The following is a 16631-nucleotide window of genomic DNA, read 5'->3' as shown; positions in this document are numbered from 1 at the left end:
TGACCTAGGACAAAGCATAGAACTAACCAGAAATCCCCACATTAAGCCCATACCTTCTGGTTAAGGTAGAACCCAGTTTCTAGCCTGAATTTGTCTAACTTCAGCTTCCAGCTATTGGATCTGGTTATGCTTTTGTCTGCTAAAGTAAAGAGCCTTTTACTATGAGAAATTCTCCATCTAGGTACTTAGACTGATCAAATTGCCTCTTAGACCCTTCAGAAGCTTGATGCAAAGATTGCGGTTGCAGCACAAAACCGTTATAAGGTGCCAAAGGGAGCTTTCACAGGAGAGATCAGCCCAGCAATGATAAAGGACATCAGAGCCACTTGGGTGATCCTGTGCCACTCAGAGAGAACACACGTTTTTGGGGAGTCTGATGAGCTGATTGGGCAGAAGGTGGCCCATGCCCTGGCTGAAGGTCTTGGTGTCATCACCTGCATTGGAGAGAAACTGGATGAGAGAGAAGCTGGCATCAAAGAGCAGGTGGTTTTTGAACAGACCATGTTATCAACAATCACTTTGAAGGACTGGAGCAAGGTGGTTCTTGCCTATGAGCCAGTTTGGGCTATTGGAACTGGTAAAACTGCAACTCCCCAGCAGGCTCCAGAGCGTCATGAGAAGCTGAGGGGATGGCTACAAAGCCATGTGTCTGAAGCTGTCGCTCGGTCCACTCGGATCATCTATGGAGATTCAGTCACTGGTGGCACCTGCAAGGAACTGGCCTCCCAGCATGACAGACTGCTTCCTCGTTGACAGCGCCTCCCTCAAGCCTGAATTCCTGGACATCATCAACGCAAAACACTGAACCGATCCATAGAGCCCAAAAGGGAAAACCATCATGGAGGTGAAGGAAGGAGAAATAAAGAAACTATAAGGAAGCTCACCCCTTGCCCCCTCACCCATGACTCCTCTCCCCCCATTCACCGTAACTGTTCCTCTTGCTAACTGCTGTCGCCCTGCTGGATTCTGATCGGCAGAGCGCCTTTTTCCAGAAACACGGTTTTATTAGTCTCCACCTCTTGCCTGCCCTCCCACTCTCTTAAGTGGGCAAAACTCAGGGTAGGCTTGTGGGTGGGTCTGGCTGGCTGTGCCCATGTGCCTGGTAGACCAATCAAAGTCCACAGCATGTCTCTCCCTCCCTCCCTCCCACCCACCCACCCATCTTCCTCTGCAGTGCTGCCTTTTGCACCAGGCAGCCTCTGGTTTGACCAGCTGGGAGAGAGTGCCTGGCAGCGGACATCCCTGTGAGACACTGTAGCTTTTCCATGTCCCTTAACCAACAGTGAATAGAAATAAATGTGGCACCGGGCGGGGGGGGGGGGGACGACACCACCTTCCCCCTGTTAAGGTAAAGGCTAGGCTGAATATAAGGCAGGTTTCTGAATCTTTTCAGCCAACATTCCTGCTAAAGAGCAGTAAGAAATGCAGACGACTGCTGCAGTAGAGCTCTTTTATGGACAGTAGTTTACCTCATGTGCTTATTTCAACATGGAAACAAACCAGGATTTCTAAAAAGCTTTAATCGCTCCACATAAGGGAGAAGGAATCTTGTTATAGTAAATTGTGACTAAAGCTTTATAAATCTTCGACTGCAGCCACGTGGAAACATGATGGCAGAAGACTAATCATTAAAGTGGGTACCTTTTAGATCCAATCCAGACTAAACCAGTCCCTCTAACCCAGGGAAGCTATGCAGCAGTTCATAGGCGCATACTCCCTCCTGCAGCATGTCCGCCATTTAATGCTGCTGACAGGCATTTTATGGCAACTAATCTCAAGAGGATAGTCGGAGGGGTGCACTTACTGTAGTTGCTTAGGGTGCCCCTCTCATTGTCTTGGGAGACTGGCAATGAAACCAAGGGAAACTTTTAAGCAAAGGTCAAGCTGCAAGGACTGAATCTCCTTGAATAGCAGAACCAGTATTCTGAAGCACAGGAAGGCAGAAGCAAGAACCATTAGTCTAAAAGGAACCACCCCAGTTAAAATGGCAGTCAAGGAAAGGAGTAGCTGACAAAATTCCTCAGTCACAGATTTATTTTTGGCCTATTCTTTAAATTGACACCTTAATCTGGGCTACAGCCAGTCCACCAAGGCTCCATGCAGGGTCTTAGTACAGCTCTGTTCTTAGGGGGCAAGAGTGATAGATTGAAAAGGCAGAGGAAAGAACATCCATTCCATTCCATTCCACAGCTCTGCAACGCCTCATCACAGTGTGTTATTTTTAGTCTGGAGCAAAAAGGTTAGCTTGCTGCAGAGCTAGGATCCAGAGCACAGCCAGCTGCCAACACACTGTAGGGGATATAGTCCTTAAGAAAGATCTAAAAAATACAAACCACCACAGCAACTCCCTCCTGTGTGGGCAAGTTCACAGAAATCCATAACAGTTGGTTCTACTTAAATTTTCATATCATGCCCCATACTATAATATGAGCACCTTGCAGAATCAAGTTATAGAAGGTGGCCAACATTTCTCAGAGAGGGTTTCTTCACCATGCGCCCCCTACCCCTGACAAAAACACACCACACCTGTAGATTATTATTAGCACAAAAACTGGTGTCTGTAGTTCTTAAGCAAGGCAAGGTAAAAAGTGCATTTCACATTTGGACCACAGCATACTGAGGTTTGGGGTATGTATGAGTTCCTGTGGGAGAGCAACGCTCCACAGTTTCAGGCACGCCTCAGAAAAAGCACCACTCCCTATGCAGACAAGCTTTGCCCTTGTGGTAAAAATTCCACAATGCTTCCCATTGCTCCAGCATTCCAGTGTTCTAGAAAAGCAATGACTTCACAGAGGCTGAGCTCCCAAAGGGAGAGGCAGTATCCTAAGGACAGGCCATTCAGTGCTTTGAAAAGAAGAAACGAGACCTTGAGTTTAACAAGGATGGAGGGAGAGAATAAAATTATTCAGATGCCCAGCAAAACTCCCAAATCGTGGACTGGCTTGATGATCTGTGAGTATGTCTCCTGGAATAGAGGGGACCGAGCTAGAAAAAGCAAACTTTTTGAAGTGTTTCTCTCTGTCCACTTCTGCCTTGCTGGAGTTTAATTTCAGGACGCTCTACCTCATTTATGTGCTGATCTCAACCAAATGCTAGAAAAAGTGGGCAACAGTGGTTATCAGCTGTGAACGACATACCTGTATATTAATGACATTTGAATTCGTGAAGTCAACCACAAGGAAGGGTTCAAGCCATTTTAGAAAGCCTTTCCTTGAGCCCACCATCCCCTAGGTTGGGAAGTGTAGCATTATTCCATTATCAACTACGTTGAATTCTAGGGAGAAGCCCAGGAGGTGGCCACTTATCCTTGGATAATTTGGTCACTAGCAGTCGACTTTTTGATATACTTTATGCATCACTTTATAAGACAATTACTTTCTATTTGAAAATCATTTGCATTTCAACTCTTGGTATCACACTGGGGATTATGAAATAGATAGTGCAAGATGATGAACCAGTCACTGGTGTATTTAAGGCAGAGTCCCTTCTGCCCTATGATAAGTATACACAACATGAGCAGGGATTCCACACCTCTTTGGCCCCAGGTAACCAACTTGCTTTTCTTGCTGAACAGCAGCACAAAAGCTGCTCCATTTCTCTGCCACCGCATTACTTGTATGAACAGATAAAGGCTCGTCGGGCACTGTGCTTGCGAACAAGAGGACAGAAACTGCCATTATGAATTAAACTGTTAGAGGAAGTACAGAAGTCCTGGCCCCTTCAGTGGAATATGTGAACCCTTCTCAATACTAAATTATGCAGTAACAAGCATATAGGAAGATTTCACTTCCCCATCCTCCTCCCTGTAGGTAGTGGATGGCTTACATTCTGAAGCTGGAATGTTTGTCTAGGTACTGTGGTACACAGTGTGCCGCCATAGAAGATTCTGGGAGCCCCAGCAGCGTTCACCTTATTACAGCTGAGTTGAAACGTAACTACTATGCTGTAACAGACTGAACAGGTTACCAGGCTCCATTCAACTGTGGCAAAAAAAGAAGGCTCTGTGTGTGTGGAAGAAATAGTAGAGAGTTCTTATGCTCTCTCTCTTTGACAGGCATGCTAAAAACAGCCCGATCTGAAAGAGCATCTTCTCTTTACTTTAGAGGTTAATTTATCAAATAGTGAAGACCTCACATCTCAAAAAAGTGATTAAAAACAGAAGCATGCAGCTTTAACTTTTTAAAAATTGTGCACAAGTCTGGCTACTTAGTCACACGAAGTTGAAAGTTTCCAAAGAACTTAATTTGAATCTTATAAACAGGACTGCCGTCGTGGAGGCGGGCACAATTGCCCAGGGGCCCAGGTGATTTAAAAGGGCCCAGGGGACCCTGGCTGTCACCACGGCCATGGTAGCAGCAGTGGCCAGGGAGCCCCAGTCTCTTTTAAATTGCCCAGGCGGGCCGCAGGGCACCTAGGTGCACAAGACCACTCTGGGCCCCATGCTTTGGGGGGCCCCCGTGGTCCTGTGACTAATTTTTCACTTCCGCTCTGGGCCCTGCCCCCCCTATGGACAGCCCTGGCCCTGAGGCACGCAATTTCTGTCAGCAGGCCTGCTTATGAACATAATGCAATACCTTACATTTAATGCCTTCCCCTAATCCCAAGTGCTTTACACATTTGAGAAATAAAAACCCACAGTCTTTGCTAAAGGCCATCATTTCTTAGACTTGGAGAATGTAATACATCTGCCAAACATTCCACAGAGTTTTTATTTCAAATTTTCTAAATGTTACTCAAATAATGACCGAGTGCCCACTGATAATGTTTTACAGACATCATGTAAAATATGTTAAGTCATTTCTCAGAAAAATAACCATGGTGTGTATGCAGAGTCAGTGAACCAACTTAAGCTTCCTACTGCAACTTAATTTCCTCTACTATAAACGTTTCCTAGCATCACTCCTAGTATTAACCTGGCTTGTTACACAAAACCTAGTTGTCTTCAAGATTCTATTACCAGAGCAGAGTTATAGAATTTTTTTTTATTGGCAGAGCAATCAACAATTAGCATATGCCAAAACATAGCCAAGTACAAGAAGTTTATTTTGAGTGATCTATTTTGTGAACTATCATTCTGTAGTCCTCTGGTGTCAGCCTCTGGTCACAGCGTCAGTTGAATCAGGAAGCCATTTCTACTTAGATCCTTGAAGTCCATTCGCGTTATAGGCCAAATTTCAGGCTGAAAGTATGTAAAAGTTTGCCTGTATTGTCCTATCCCCCTTCCAGCTATTGTTAACCCTTCCTCCCAAGGAGAGATTCAGTTTTTAAAAGACAAACAAAGGTGCAATGTGCTTACCTCTTGATAATGGTTAGATCATCTTTAATTCTAGCACCTCAAGTTATACAAAAGGTATGCTTAATAACCAAACTTCATAGAACTGTTGGACACATTCAATAAGGTGACAACTGTGCAATACCACTCAGTATTTCAGATCAGGGAACATACTCTTGAATTGTTTAAACACAATCCACAGAACTCAAAATTCAAAAACCATCCACAGTTAAACTAAACAGTCATTTAAAAGTCTTACAGTTTAATATAGTTCACATAATGGTCAGTCTTTTATAAGGGATACTAAACATTACTTGAAAGCATGCCAAACTTTACTTTTTATAGGAAAGTCGGGCAGGCACATGATTGGCCATTGCTGGGTACAAACAGAACAGTAAGGAGAAGTTCTACCACAGTTCAGCATATCCCGCATTATTTTGACAGTTAAACGTGAACCGTGAGAATTAAATATTCATCTTTACATATACACAAGTTATGCTGTGAAAGCATATTTGCTTACAAACATATAAAAATACTTGTTAACTAGTTTGATAAGAAAATAATGTATAAAAGTATATAGCAAAAACATTTAATCATCTGACATTGGAAAGATCAAATCCATCTTTTTATATTACATGAAACAAAAACAGCTACAATTTTAGTTTTCTTGAATCCCTTACCCAGAAATACATCAAAGGAAGACATGAATTTTTTCCCCCCAACAATGACGTGAAATTTTTCTAATAAATTGAAATGGCTAGTCCAGAATGAGCCCAGGTATTTGGCCACATTATAATAGTAGTAGTAATAATCCTGTAGCTATTCTGGATCCATGAAATAAATACAGTAAGTAGACTTTTTGGCCACTGGAAAAAAAAGCTGAAGCATAAACAAGAGCTGAAACATTTTTGCTGACAAAGAAATTCAGTGTTGATTTCTTAAGGCTAGCTGAACTCTAATTTAACTGAAGGGCAAAAAGCCAATACACTTTTTTATTAAATACACTTTACACTTTGATTAGAGGTCTCCTTAATAGTAGCTAATGAAATGTCAGAAGTGAAAAATAAATTAATTAACATAAGACAACTTTTATGCTTCACTTGAACACCTTGTCCTCTAAGGTTTTGTTTCATCACCACAAGGTGCACGCTCTTAAAGGGAGAAAAAATAGAAACTGATCTTAAAGAAGCAGCCTTAGTGTTTTGCTTTGAAGTCTGCCCTGAGATGACTGAGTCGTCTTCTAGGACTGTATTCAGCCAGCTTCTAGGACTAAGGCTATTTTGGTGGCCATTTATAGGACATGGCACAAAAGGCTAGACATACCCAAAGTGATGCAAAATGGTGGAAAGAAAAATTAATCTGGCAGTTGATAGCTTGATTCATGGGATTCTTAGAAAATGACACAATGACAGCCTTTCTTGTCTTTCTCTTTCCGTGTTGGTTCTGGTGAAGGAGGGCACTCTTGTTCTTGAAATTTTCTAAAAAAAAATGAAAGTTCAGTTCATATATTTCTAACTCAAATCCGCTATATTTTAGCACGTTTATTTTTGATGCTCTTCCTCTGGCAAAATTAGTCTTAACCACCATTACCTATGTTGACTAGACAAGTTCCAGGATTTTCAGATTATTATTTGTACTGCCGCAGCACCTAGAGACTGTGTGCTAGGTACTGTACAAACATAAAATAAGAATCCCTGTCCAGAGATATTACAAATACTGCTGGTAAATACTATTAGGCATACTTACTAGATCAGTTCATGTCAGACCCAGCAAGGTTTTCAGGTAAGGTTATACTGCTACCCTTTTGGGCATGCTCAGAGGTAAAAATGGGTGTTGTGCCCGTAACCAACTACTGGACAATGGGCCTATATTTGTACCTCAATGTTAACAGCTTAAATAACCAATTCTTGTGGATAAAGCTTTAAGATGTTGTCACTCTGCAAACCATATCATACAGAGATTCCCCCAAATCCTGTTCTTTCCAGGGGCATAAGCAATAATGTTATTATTCATAATGGCTGATCAACAATCATAACTCATGCCTGGTTCTAGAAGCTACATCAACAAGTATTAAAAATCAAACTTCTTAGTTAGCTCTTCTTACAATGCTTCTAATAACCTGGGCTTTCCTTTAACCAAAAGGGAAATTCCATGAAACAGAGTAAGTTGCTCTGATCAATTTAAATGGTTCAAAATGGGTTACTTACAGCCAGCTTGACTGATATAGCCAACAAGTTTAGTTCTGAAGTTATTCAACATCCAAATGATGACATAACTCACCCTCTTTGGAGCAGTGAAATGGTACTTGAAAACAAAGATGTCTATTTAAAATTGAAATCAAATTTGAATTATAATTTAAGGAATAAAGAGGAAAATCCTGATGGTAGAGGATGAATGAAGGCTCTATAATTTTACTCTTTTCTGCCAAAAAGGAAAGGATAATCTGTGATAGCTCTTGAAAATATATTACTTGTCTCTGGCCTATGACCACCCTATAAACCAGATTTTTAAAAATGGTGTTTATGCTACCTGGATAACTACAGCAAGATACTACTCTGATGGGGCTTTGCCTCAAAACCAAAACTGTACCACCCTCATGACTAATAAGACAAGAAGAGTATGTCCGCAGGGAAAGAAGTTAGCACCCTTTGGCTATGCAATGGGATTTTAGGTAGAACAGGTAGGCACTTTCTGAAGTGCCAAAGCAGTATTTCTATCGTGAATATAATATTTATTTTTCCAGTTTCACCCACAGGGTAAGTGCAAGTGCAATGGGAGCTTCAATTTGCAATTGAGACCCATGTCAGTGATAGGTACTAAAAAAATCTACTAGGGAAGAATTGGGTCAGTTATTAACAGATTCTGGAGGGCAGGATACCATCAAAGGAAGCAATTTCCTTCAATTGAGATTTTAAACCCTTTTCCAGAACTCCTCTCTATGCTGACAGAAGACACTAGGAACCTGAGCCATCTTTTTCCATGCACTTATAGGAGGACATTACATAACACTCTCACCATAGTTATCCATGCTTTTGTGACGTCCTATTGGAATCATTGCATTGCACTCTACATGGAGCTTTCTTTGATACTCTAAAGCTTCAGAAAGCTCAGGTGGGGACTTTTTGCTTGCTTACCAGCTTTGGCCATAAGAAACATAGGTATGTGCTCCAGGGTTTCACTGCCTTCCTAGTCACTTCTGGTTGTTATTCCAGGTACTGTTTTTTATTTAGGCCCATAGGCACAACCGCAGGAAAGGAAAAAGAATGCTCCTGCCCCACAAACACACGCAGCTTTGCCTGCCCTAATGGAGTTTAAAATGCACAGGTTCCCCTCCCTTCCCTAAAACATGACACCCTGCAGCTGCTTCTTCCTCAATTCTTTCTTTAGACCAAACCACTCTCAGTCTCCTCTTCCGAAGTCCTATTGGCGTTAGCTATCTCCTATGGTACTGGAGTCAGCAGTGATTCCTCCTCCTGCCCTGTAACATATTCCTCACCGCTATGCTGAAGAGCGCCAGCAATCACCGGGAGTTAAGGTTGGAGGCTAGAGTAGGGAGAGCGAAGGGGATGACAGGAGAGCAAGAAAGCCTGATGAGACCGGGAGGAAAGGTAGAAAGTGAATATCTGACTCAAAGCAAAAGCTCTCATGTGGTCAACAGGGGAAGGAAAGGAGGCTGCATGTGTGCGGTAATGAAGAAACATTTATGAAGAGCATGTGCATACACGCTCTGAAGTTTGCTTAGGGCCAGTCTTTTCCAACTACCCTGCCTCTTCCCCAATTTGCCTTTCTCCATACACAGAAAATTCTCCCTCCTGGTACATCCAACTCGCCTCCCCACCGTGGTGGCACTAACAGAAGCCAGCAAGATCATTTTTGCCATCAGTCTCTATATCTGGAAAATCTACAAAGTGGAAGGAAAAGTGTTCAGTAAAACCCCTCATATTGGTCTAACAGGCTCTGTTCAAGGCATATGTAATTTAACTATCCACTCAGTCTTTTGACTGGGAGAAAAAGAGAGATATTTTACCAAGGAAGTTTAACAACTCCAAGAGGCATTTAGTTTTACCATTGATTAAGCTATTTTTTATACATGAGATTAGAACTTGTTGGGTAAGTACATACCCAGTTTCTAGGTATGCACTTTCTTTTTGGACTTCTTGCTGTGTTAAAGAGGTGCTAACACTATAGGATTCACCTGCCAGACAGGAGCAGCAAACAAGGGAGTTTTACAAGGCAGTTCTCTAGGTGAAGGAGGAATAACTACATAATCCTTGGTCTGTTGGTTTGTTTTGTTGTATGCTTGCTTTTTACACAAAGCCAATAGTTAGTTGCTGAATACCGGCTACACTATTTAAACATGAGCAGATTTCATTGACTGTATGTTCAATACCTAGCACCAGAAATCTTGAAGGATTAAGGGAAAAAGTTCTCCTCTCAAACCCACGTGGCTGATACCCATTCAAATATTCTGCTTTCCTAACATGCATACTTCCCACATGGTCAGCAGAGAGTCAGTTAACATTTGCAATGCAGTTGTGCAAGCAGAATTTGCCCCGATTATCCCTTATTGTATTTTCTCTCCAAGACAGCAGTTTGTTATCTGTTAAAGCTCAGAGTGCTTTAAGTTTCCTCAGAACACTGTTGACCTACCTTATGACTCTGACAAGTTCATGAAAGGCTTGGTCTACATTCAATCGTATTTTTGCTGAGGCTTCCATATACGTTACTTTAAGCTGTCGTGCTAATTGCTGGCCTTCCTCTTGTGTTACCTGAAATCAAAAGCAATCATTAAGAATAAGCTCCAAGCATTCCTCTGGACATAGCCTGATTTGTGTACATTACACAGTGAGCACTGTGTCTATGAAAAAATACGTAGCTGTTTCCCTAAATATTGCATATGAATCACCTTAACTGCTAGATATATTCAACTACTGAATCCCTCAGGGATAAAATCAATCAAAATGTGTTGAGTATAACTTCTCTAGCATGGTATTTAAAAAAATAAAGCTACCCACAAAAAATACAAAATTGTAAGAATATAAAATGCAAGTTAACATTTTTTTTAAATGTAGAGAAGAGCATTCAAAAAAGAGTCAGAAAGCTCTGTCCATATGCCGTCTTTAAACCATTTCCCATTATATTAAATACTTTTCAAATTCTGTGTAACTGCTCATATAACCAGGTTTTCCTCCTTAAATAGGAAAGCCTGAGTACAATGATCCCTGCTCAAACAGACGAACAATTACAATCTTCTGGATAACCCAGTAGTATTCACCATGCTGTCAATTCTGGTAAAACCCATTCTTTTTCCCAGCCCAGCCAAACGAACAGTACATTAGCATCACTTAGGTTTTGCGATAGTAAAGCAAAATAAATAATGAAGTTTGCTACAAACCAAAACTACGAAGACTCAAAAGTCAAATAGCTGCTGCTAGATAAGAACCAAGTGTGCAAGATATTAAAGCATGGCTGCTTAGAAATATAGCTTGAACTCCAGGAGACAATGAGAGGTGGGTACACAGTGCTACAGAAATACCTATAAGACCATTGAGTAGCTTTGCCCTGATACGATGGTATAAGTTTCAGTGAAAAAATATTCTAACAGCAATACACAACGCAGCCTGAAGTGCTCATCTGTGACAAGCAGACCCTGAATAGTAAGCTGGCTGACATGCCTTCTGCGCTGGAATCATTTGATGCTAAACAAGCTGCCATCCATCACTGATTCAATTAATACACCATATTGATAATTTTTAAAGGAATACATAACAGAGAAGATGACAAAGCCAGTGGGTGCCAAGACGCAGCCTTCCTTCATACCAGTATCAATACTAAAACTCAGATGACCTTTCATTTCAATACTGGATGGCTGCCTTCATTCCCTCATGGAACTCCTTGAATAGGAAGAGCACTTTTTGTGGACAGTCAGTTTTCAACAGGATCTTACAGATGCCATTCCTGCTAACTGTCAAAGGCTCTGGACAACACGGATCACTTCTATCTCAGCTCAATTCTTACCAGCTCACTTAATCTTGATAGGGAACTTGATGCTAGAATCAGCAAAGCTTCTGTTACCTTTGTGTTCAGGGTTAGCAAATATGTGAGGTAAGTTTGCCAAAGGTGTCTGTTCATTCAGGCTTGTGTCCTTAGTACCCTCCTATACAGTTGTGAAAGCTGGGTTACATACTCCAAGCAGGAGTGGAGATTGAACAGTTTCCACCTCTGCTGTCTTAGAAAAATCCTTGGAGTTACTTGGGACCAACGGATCACCAATAATGAGATCATTGAGAGAACCAGCCTACAGTCCATGCAGACTACGCTGGATATTTGCAGGCTTCGCTGCTTGGGACACGAGCAACGCATGCCTCAAGGTAATGCGCTGCAGGCTGTGGTCTATGGCCAACCTAAGAACTGCTCACAACACAAAGGAAGGCCAAAGATCTAATACAGCAACAAGGTGAATGAAGCAAGGCCTCAAGATATTCAGCATTTCCACTGACAACTGAGAAAACCCTGCCCAAAATCATTCAGTTTGGAGAAGCTGGGTTAAAGAGGGCCATCAGAGAGCTCAGCAGGCAAGTCAGGAAGTAGAGTATGCTTCAAATTCTATCTGGTGAGGGGACTTGTGGCCACTGTGGAAAGGTTTGCCACTTGCATCAGGCTCTTTTCCCATACCACTGCTAAGCCCCTTTGATGGACTGACTTTGTCGCATCTCCCTAGATCTGCCAAGATGCTGGATGGCCACACAGGGAGAAAAGAGCAGATTTTTAGTGGTAAAGAAAGAAGAAACAGATCTTGGCAAAACACTGGCTACAAAGGAAGACAGTCAAAGATTACACCTTGGTCTGACTGGAAGAATAACCGATGTCAATGACAAGAGAGCTGCAGGAGGACAGAGGTCGAGAGAAAAGATAAAGTGTAGTTTAGGAGAGATTTTATTGGATGTCCAGCTGCAATCTCAAAGAGGCAGAGATAAGACACGAGACAGAGGAGGGGAAGGGCAGGGATAAAGAGGTAGACTTGTGGGTGGTCAGCAGATAGTATGACACAAATTAAGAATGAAAATACGTTACATAAGTTACATCAGTTAATGTGAAGAGGTACCCAGGGAGTTCAGAGGCTGGAATAGGAGAGGGGAGATGCTTTTTATAGATTTTAAGGCCTTTCTGACCTGCTGTATAATAGGCAGAGTTCCCACCAGTAATTCCTGCATTGAACCTATACTTCTGATTGTAGCTCTAAAAGATAGATACACTGTAGCTCAGTGTATCTTTTAGAAAGACCTAATCTGGATTTATAGATTTCAAGTGATGGAGAATCTACCACATCCCCTGGTTAATTACCATCAGTGTTAAAAATGTGCACCTTATTTCTAGAGTGAATATGTCTAGTTTCAGCTTCCAGCCATTGGATCTTGTTATGCCTTTGTCTGCTAAAGTAAACGATTCTTATTAGCAGATCCTTTTCCTTATGTAGGCATTTATAGACAATCAAGTCAACCCTTATCCTTCCTTTGGATATGTTAAATAGACTGCAATTCTCAAGTCTCTCTCTGCCCTGGTCTACATTGGACTTTAGGTCGAATTTAGCAGCGTTAAATCGATGTAAACCTGCACCCGTCCACACGATGAAGCCCTTTATTTCGACTTGAAGGGCTCTTAAAATCGATTTCCTTACTCCACCCCTGACAAGTGGATTAGCACTTAAATCGGCCTTGCCGGGTCAAATGTGGGGTACTGTGGACACAATTCGACGGTATTGGCCTCCGGGAGCTATCCTAGAGTGCTCCATTGTGACCGCTCTGGACAGCACTGTCAACTCAGATGCACTGGCCAGGTAGACAGGAAAAGAACTGCAAACTTTTGAATCTCATTTCCTGTTTGGCCAGCGTGGCAAGCTGCAGGTGACCACGCAGAGCTCATCAGCAGAGGTGACCATGATGGAGTCCCAGAATCGCAAAAGAGCTCCAGCACGGACCAAACAGGAGGTACGGGATCTGATCGCTGTATGGGGAGAGGAATCCGTGCTATAAGAACGCCGTTCCAGTTTTCGAAATGCCAAAACCTGTGTCAAAATCTCGCAGGGCATAAAGGACAGAGGCCATAACAGGGACCCGAAGCAGTGCCGCGTGAAACTTAAGGAGCTGAGGCAAGCCTACCAGAAAACCAGAGAGGCAAACGGCCGCTCCGGGTCAGAGCCCCAAACATGCCACTTCTATGATGAGCTGCATGCCATTTTAGGGGGTTCAGCCACCACTACCCCAGCCGTGTTGTTTGACTCCTTCAATGGAGATGGAGGCAACACGGAAGCAGGTTTTGGGGATGAAGAAGATGATGATGAGGTTTGTAGATAGCTCACAGCAAGCAAGCGGAGAAACCGGTTTTCCCGACAGCCAGGAACTGTTTCTCACCCTGGACCTGGAGCCAGTACCCCCCAAACCCACCCAAGGCTGCCTCCTGGACCCGGCAGGCGGAGAAGGGACCTCCGGTGAGTGTACCTTTTAAAATACTATACATGGTTTAAAAGCAAGCATGTGAAAGGATTAATTTGCCCTGGCATTCGCGGCTCTCCTGGATGTACTCCCAAAGCCTTTGCAAAAGGTTTCTGGGGAGGGCAGCCTCATTGCGTCCTCCATGGTAGGACACTTTACCACTCCAGGCCAGAAACACGTACTCGGGAATCATTGTACAACAAACCATTGCAGTATATGTTTGCTGGCGTTCAAACAACATCCGTTCTTCATCTCTGTGTTATCCTCAGGAGAGTGAGATATCATTCATGGTCACCTGGTTGAAATAGGGTGCTTTTCTTCAGGGGACACTCAGAGGAGCCCGTTCCTGCTGGGCTGTTTGCCTGTGGCTGAACAGAAATGTTCCCCGCTGTTACCACGGGGAGGGGGGAGGGTTGAGGGGGCAGCCACGTGGCGACATTGTAACGAAAGCACTTGTGCTATGTATGTAATGTTAACAGCAAGGTTTACCCTGAAAGAGTGTAGCCACTGTTTTATAAAATGTGTCTTCTTAAATACCGCTGTCCCTTTTTTTTTCCTCCACCAGCTGCATGTGTTTCAATGATCACAGGATCTTGTCCTTCCCAGAGGCTAGTGAAGATTAGAAAGGAAAAAAACGCACTTGTGATGAAATGTTCTCTGAGCTCATGCTGTCCTCCCACACTGATAGAGCACAGACAAATACGTGGAGGCAAATAACGTCAGAGTGCAGGAAAGCACAAAATGACCGGGAAGAGAGGTGGCGGGCTGAAGAGAGCAAGTGGCCGGCTGAAGACAGGGCTGAAGCTCAAATGTGGCGGCAGCGTGATGAGAGGAGGCAGGATTCAATGCTGAGGCTGCTGGAGAATCAAACCAGTATGCTCCAGTGTATGGTTGAGCTGCAGCAAAGGCAGCTGGAGCACAGACTGCCACTACAGCCCCTGTGTAACCAACCGCTCTCCTCCCCAAGTTCCATAGCCTCCACACACAGACGCCCAAGAACGCGGTGGGGGGGCCACCAGCCAACCAGCCACTCCGCCACAGAGGATTGCCCAAAAAAAAAGAAGGCTGGCATTCAATAAATTTTAAAGTTGTAAACTTTTAAAGTGCTGTGTGGCATTTTCCTTCCCTCCTCCACCACCCCTCCTGGGCTACCTTGGTAGTCATCCCCCTATTTGTGTGATGAATGAATAAAGAATGCATGAATGTGAAGCAACAATGACTATTGCCTCTGCAAGCGGTGATCGAAGGGAGGAGGGGAGGGTGGTTAGTTTACAGGGAAGTAGAGTGAACCAAGGGGCGGGGGGTTTCATCAAGGAGAAACAAAGAACTTTCACACCGTAGCCTGGCCAGTCATGAAACTGGTTTTCAAAGCTTCTCTGATGCGTACCGCGCCCTCCTGTGCTCTTCTAACCGCCCTGAGGTCTGGCTGCACGTAACTAGCAGCCAGGTGATTTGCCTCAACCTCCCACCCCACCATAAACGTCTCCCCCTTACTCTCACAGATATTGTGGAGCACACAGCAAGCAGTAATAACAGTGGGAATATTGGTTTCGCTGAGGTCTAAGCGAGTCAGTAAACTGCGCCAGCGCGCCTTTAAACGTCCAAATGCGCATTCTACCACCATTCTGCACTTGTTCAGCCTGTAGTTGAACAGCTCCTGACTACTGTCCAGGCTGCCTGTACGGCTTCATGAGCCATGGCATTAAGGGGTAGGCTGGGTCCCCAAGGATAACTATAGGCATTTCAACATCCCCAACTGTTATTTTCTGGTCTGGGAATAAAGGCCCTTCCTGCAGCTTTTGAAACAGACCAGAGTTCCTGAAGATGCGAGCGTCATGTACCTTTCCCGGTCATCCCACGTTGATGTTGGTGAAACGTCCCTTGTGATCCACCAGAGCTTGCAGCACTATTGAAAAGTACCCCTTGCGGTTTATGTACTCGCCGGCTTGGTGCTCCGGTGCCAAGATAGGGATATGGGTTCTGTCTATGGCCCCACCACAGTTAGGGAATCCCATTGCAGCAAAGCCATCCACTATGACCTGCACATTTCCCAGGGTCACTACCCTTGATATCAGCAGATCTTTGATTGCGTGGGCTACTTGCATCACAGCAGCCCCCACAGTAGATTTGCCCACTCCAAATTGATTCCCAACTGACCGGTAGCTGTCTGGCGTTGCAAGCTTCCACAGGGCTATCGCCACTCGCTTCTCAACTGTGAGGGCTGCTCTCATCTTGGTATTCATGCGCTTCAGGGCAGGGGAAAGCAAGTCACAGAGTTCCATGAAAGTGCCCTTACGCATGCGAAAGTTTCGCAGCCACTGGGAATCGTCCCAGACCTGCAACTCTATGCGGTTCCTCCAGTCTGTGCTTGTTTCCCGAGCCCAGAATCGGCGTTCCACAGCATGAACCTGCCCCATTAGCACCATGATGCATGCACTGGCAGGACCCATGCTTTCAGAGAAATCTGTGTCCATGTCCTGATCACTCACGCGACCGCGCTCACGTTGCCTACTTGCCCGGTATCGCTCTGCCAGGTTCTGGTGCTGCATATACTGCTGGATAATGCGTGTGGTGTTTAATGTGCTCCTAATTGCCAAAGTGAGCTGAGCGGCCTCCATGCTTGCCTTGGTATGGCATCCGCACAGAAAAAAGGCGCGGAATGATTATCTGCCGTTGCTCCGACGGAGGGAGGGGCAACTGACGACATGGCTTACAGGGTTGGCTTACAGGGAATTAAAATCAACAAAGGGGGTGGCTTTACATCAATGAGTATTTCAGGCACGACTTCACGGAGGGTTCCAATAAGAAATGGTGCACCTACGTTATTGTTCTTATTGGAACAAGCAGGTTGGTCTGGCCTCTGATTG

At 44.0% G+C, this 16631-nt stretch overlaps 2 protein-coding genes across 2 annotated transcripts in view; one reads left to right on the top strand and one right to left on the bottom strand.

The window, feature by feature from the left end:
- The first annotated feature begins 216 nt into the window (after positions 1 to 216).
- LOC102938676 (triosephosphate isomerase-like) lies at positions 217 to 786 on the top strand. The gene has a single exon (XM_037901502.2). The coding sequence runs from the start codon at positions 304 to 306 to the stop codon at positions 751 to 753; it is 450 nt and encodes a 149-aa protein (XP_037757430.1). The 5' UTR covers positions 217 to 303; the 3' UTR covers positions 754 to 786.
- Positions 787 to 4967: 4181 nt separating this feature from the next.
- Positions 4968 to 16631, bottom strand: part of RRAS2 (RAS related 2) — an 84293-nt gene continuing 72629 nt past the window's right edge. Inside the window, exons 5-6 of the mRNA XM_037899754.2 lie at positions 9923 to 10041; positions 4968 to 6750 (exon numbers count right to left, since the gene is read on the bottom strand). Of these exons, the coding sequence (XP_037755682.1) occupies positions 6663 to 6750; positions 9923 to 10041 (207 nt within the window). The 3' untranslated portion in view covers positions 4968 to 6662. The remainder of the gene's footprint in view (positions 6751 to 9922; positions 10042 to 16631) is intronic.

The sequence above is a fragment of the Chelonia mydas genome, chromosome 6 (assembly GCF_015237465.2).
Source record: "Chelonia mydas isolate rCheMyd1 chromosome 6, rCheMyd1.pri.v2, whole genome shotgun sequence".
NCBI lineage: Eukaryota > Metazoa > Chordata > Testudines > Cheloniidae > Chelonia > Chelonia mydas.
The sequence above is the reverse complement of the archived record's forward strand: the minus strand, read 5'-3'. Positions and strand labels throughout refer to the sequence as shown.

Coding starts and splice junctions, on each gene's coding strand:
- LOC102938676 (XM_037901502.2), top strand. CDS start 304: ATGATAAAGGACATCAGAGCCACTTGGGTGATCCTGTGCCACTCAGAG.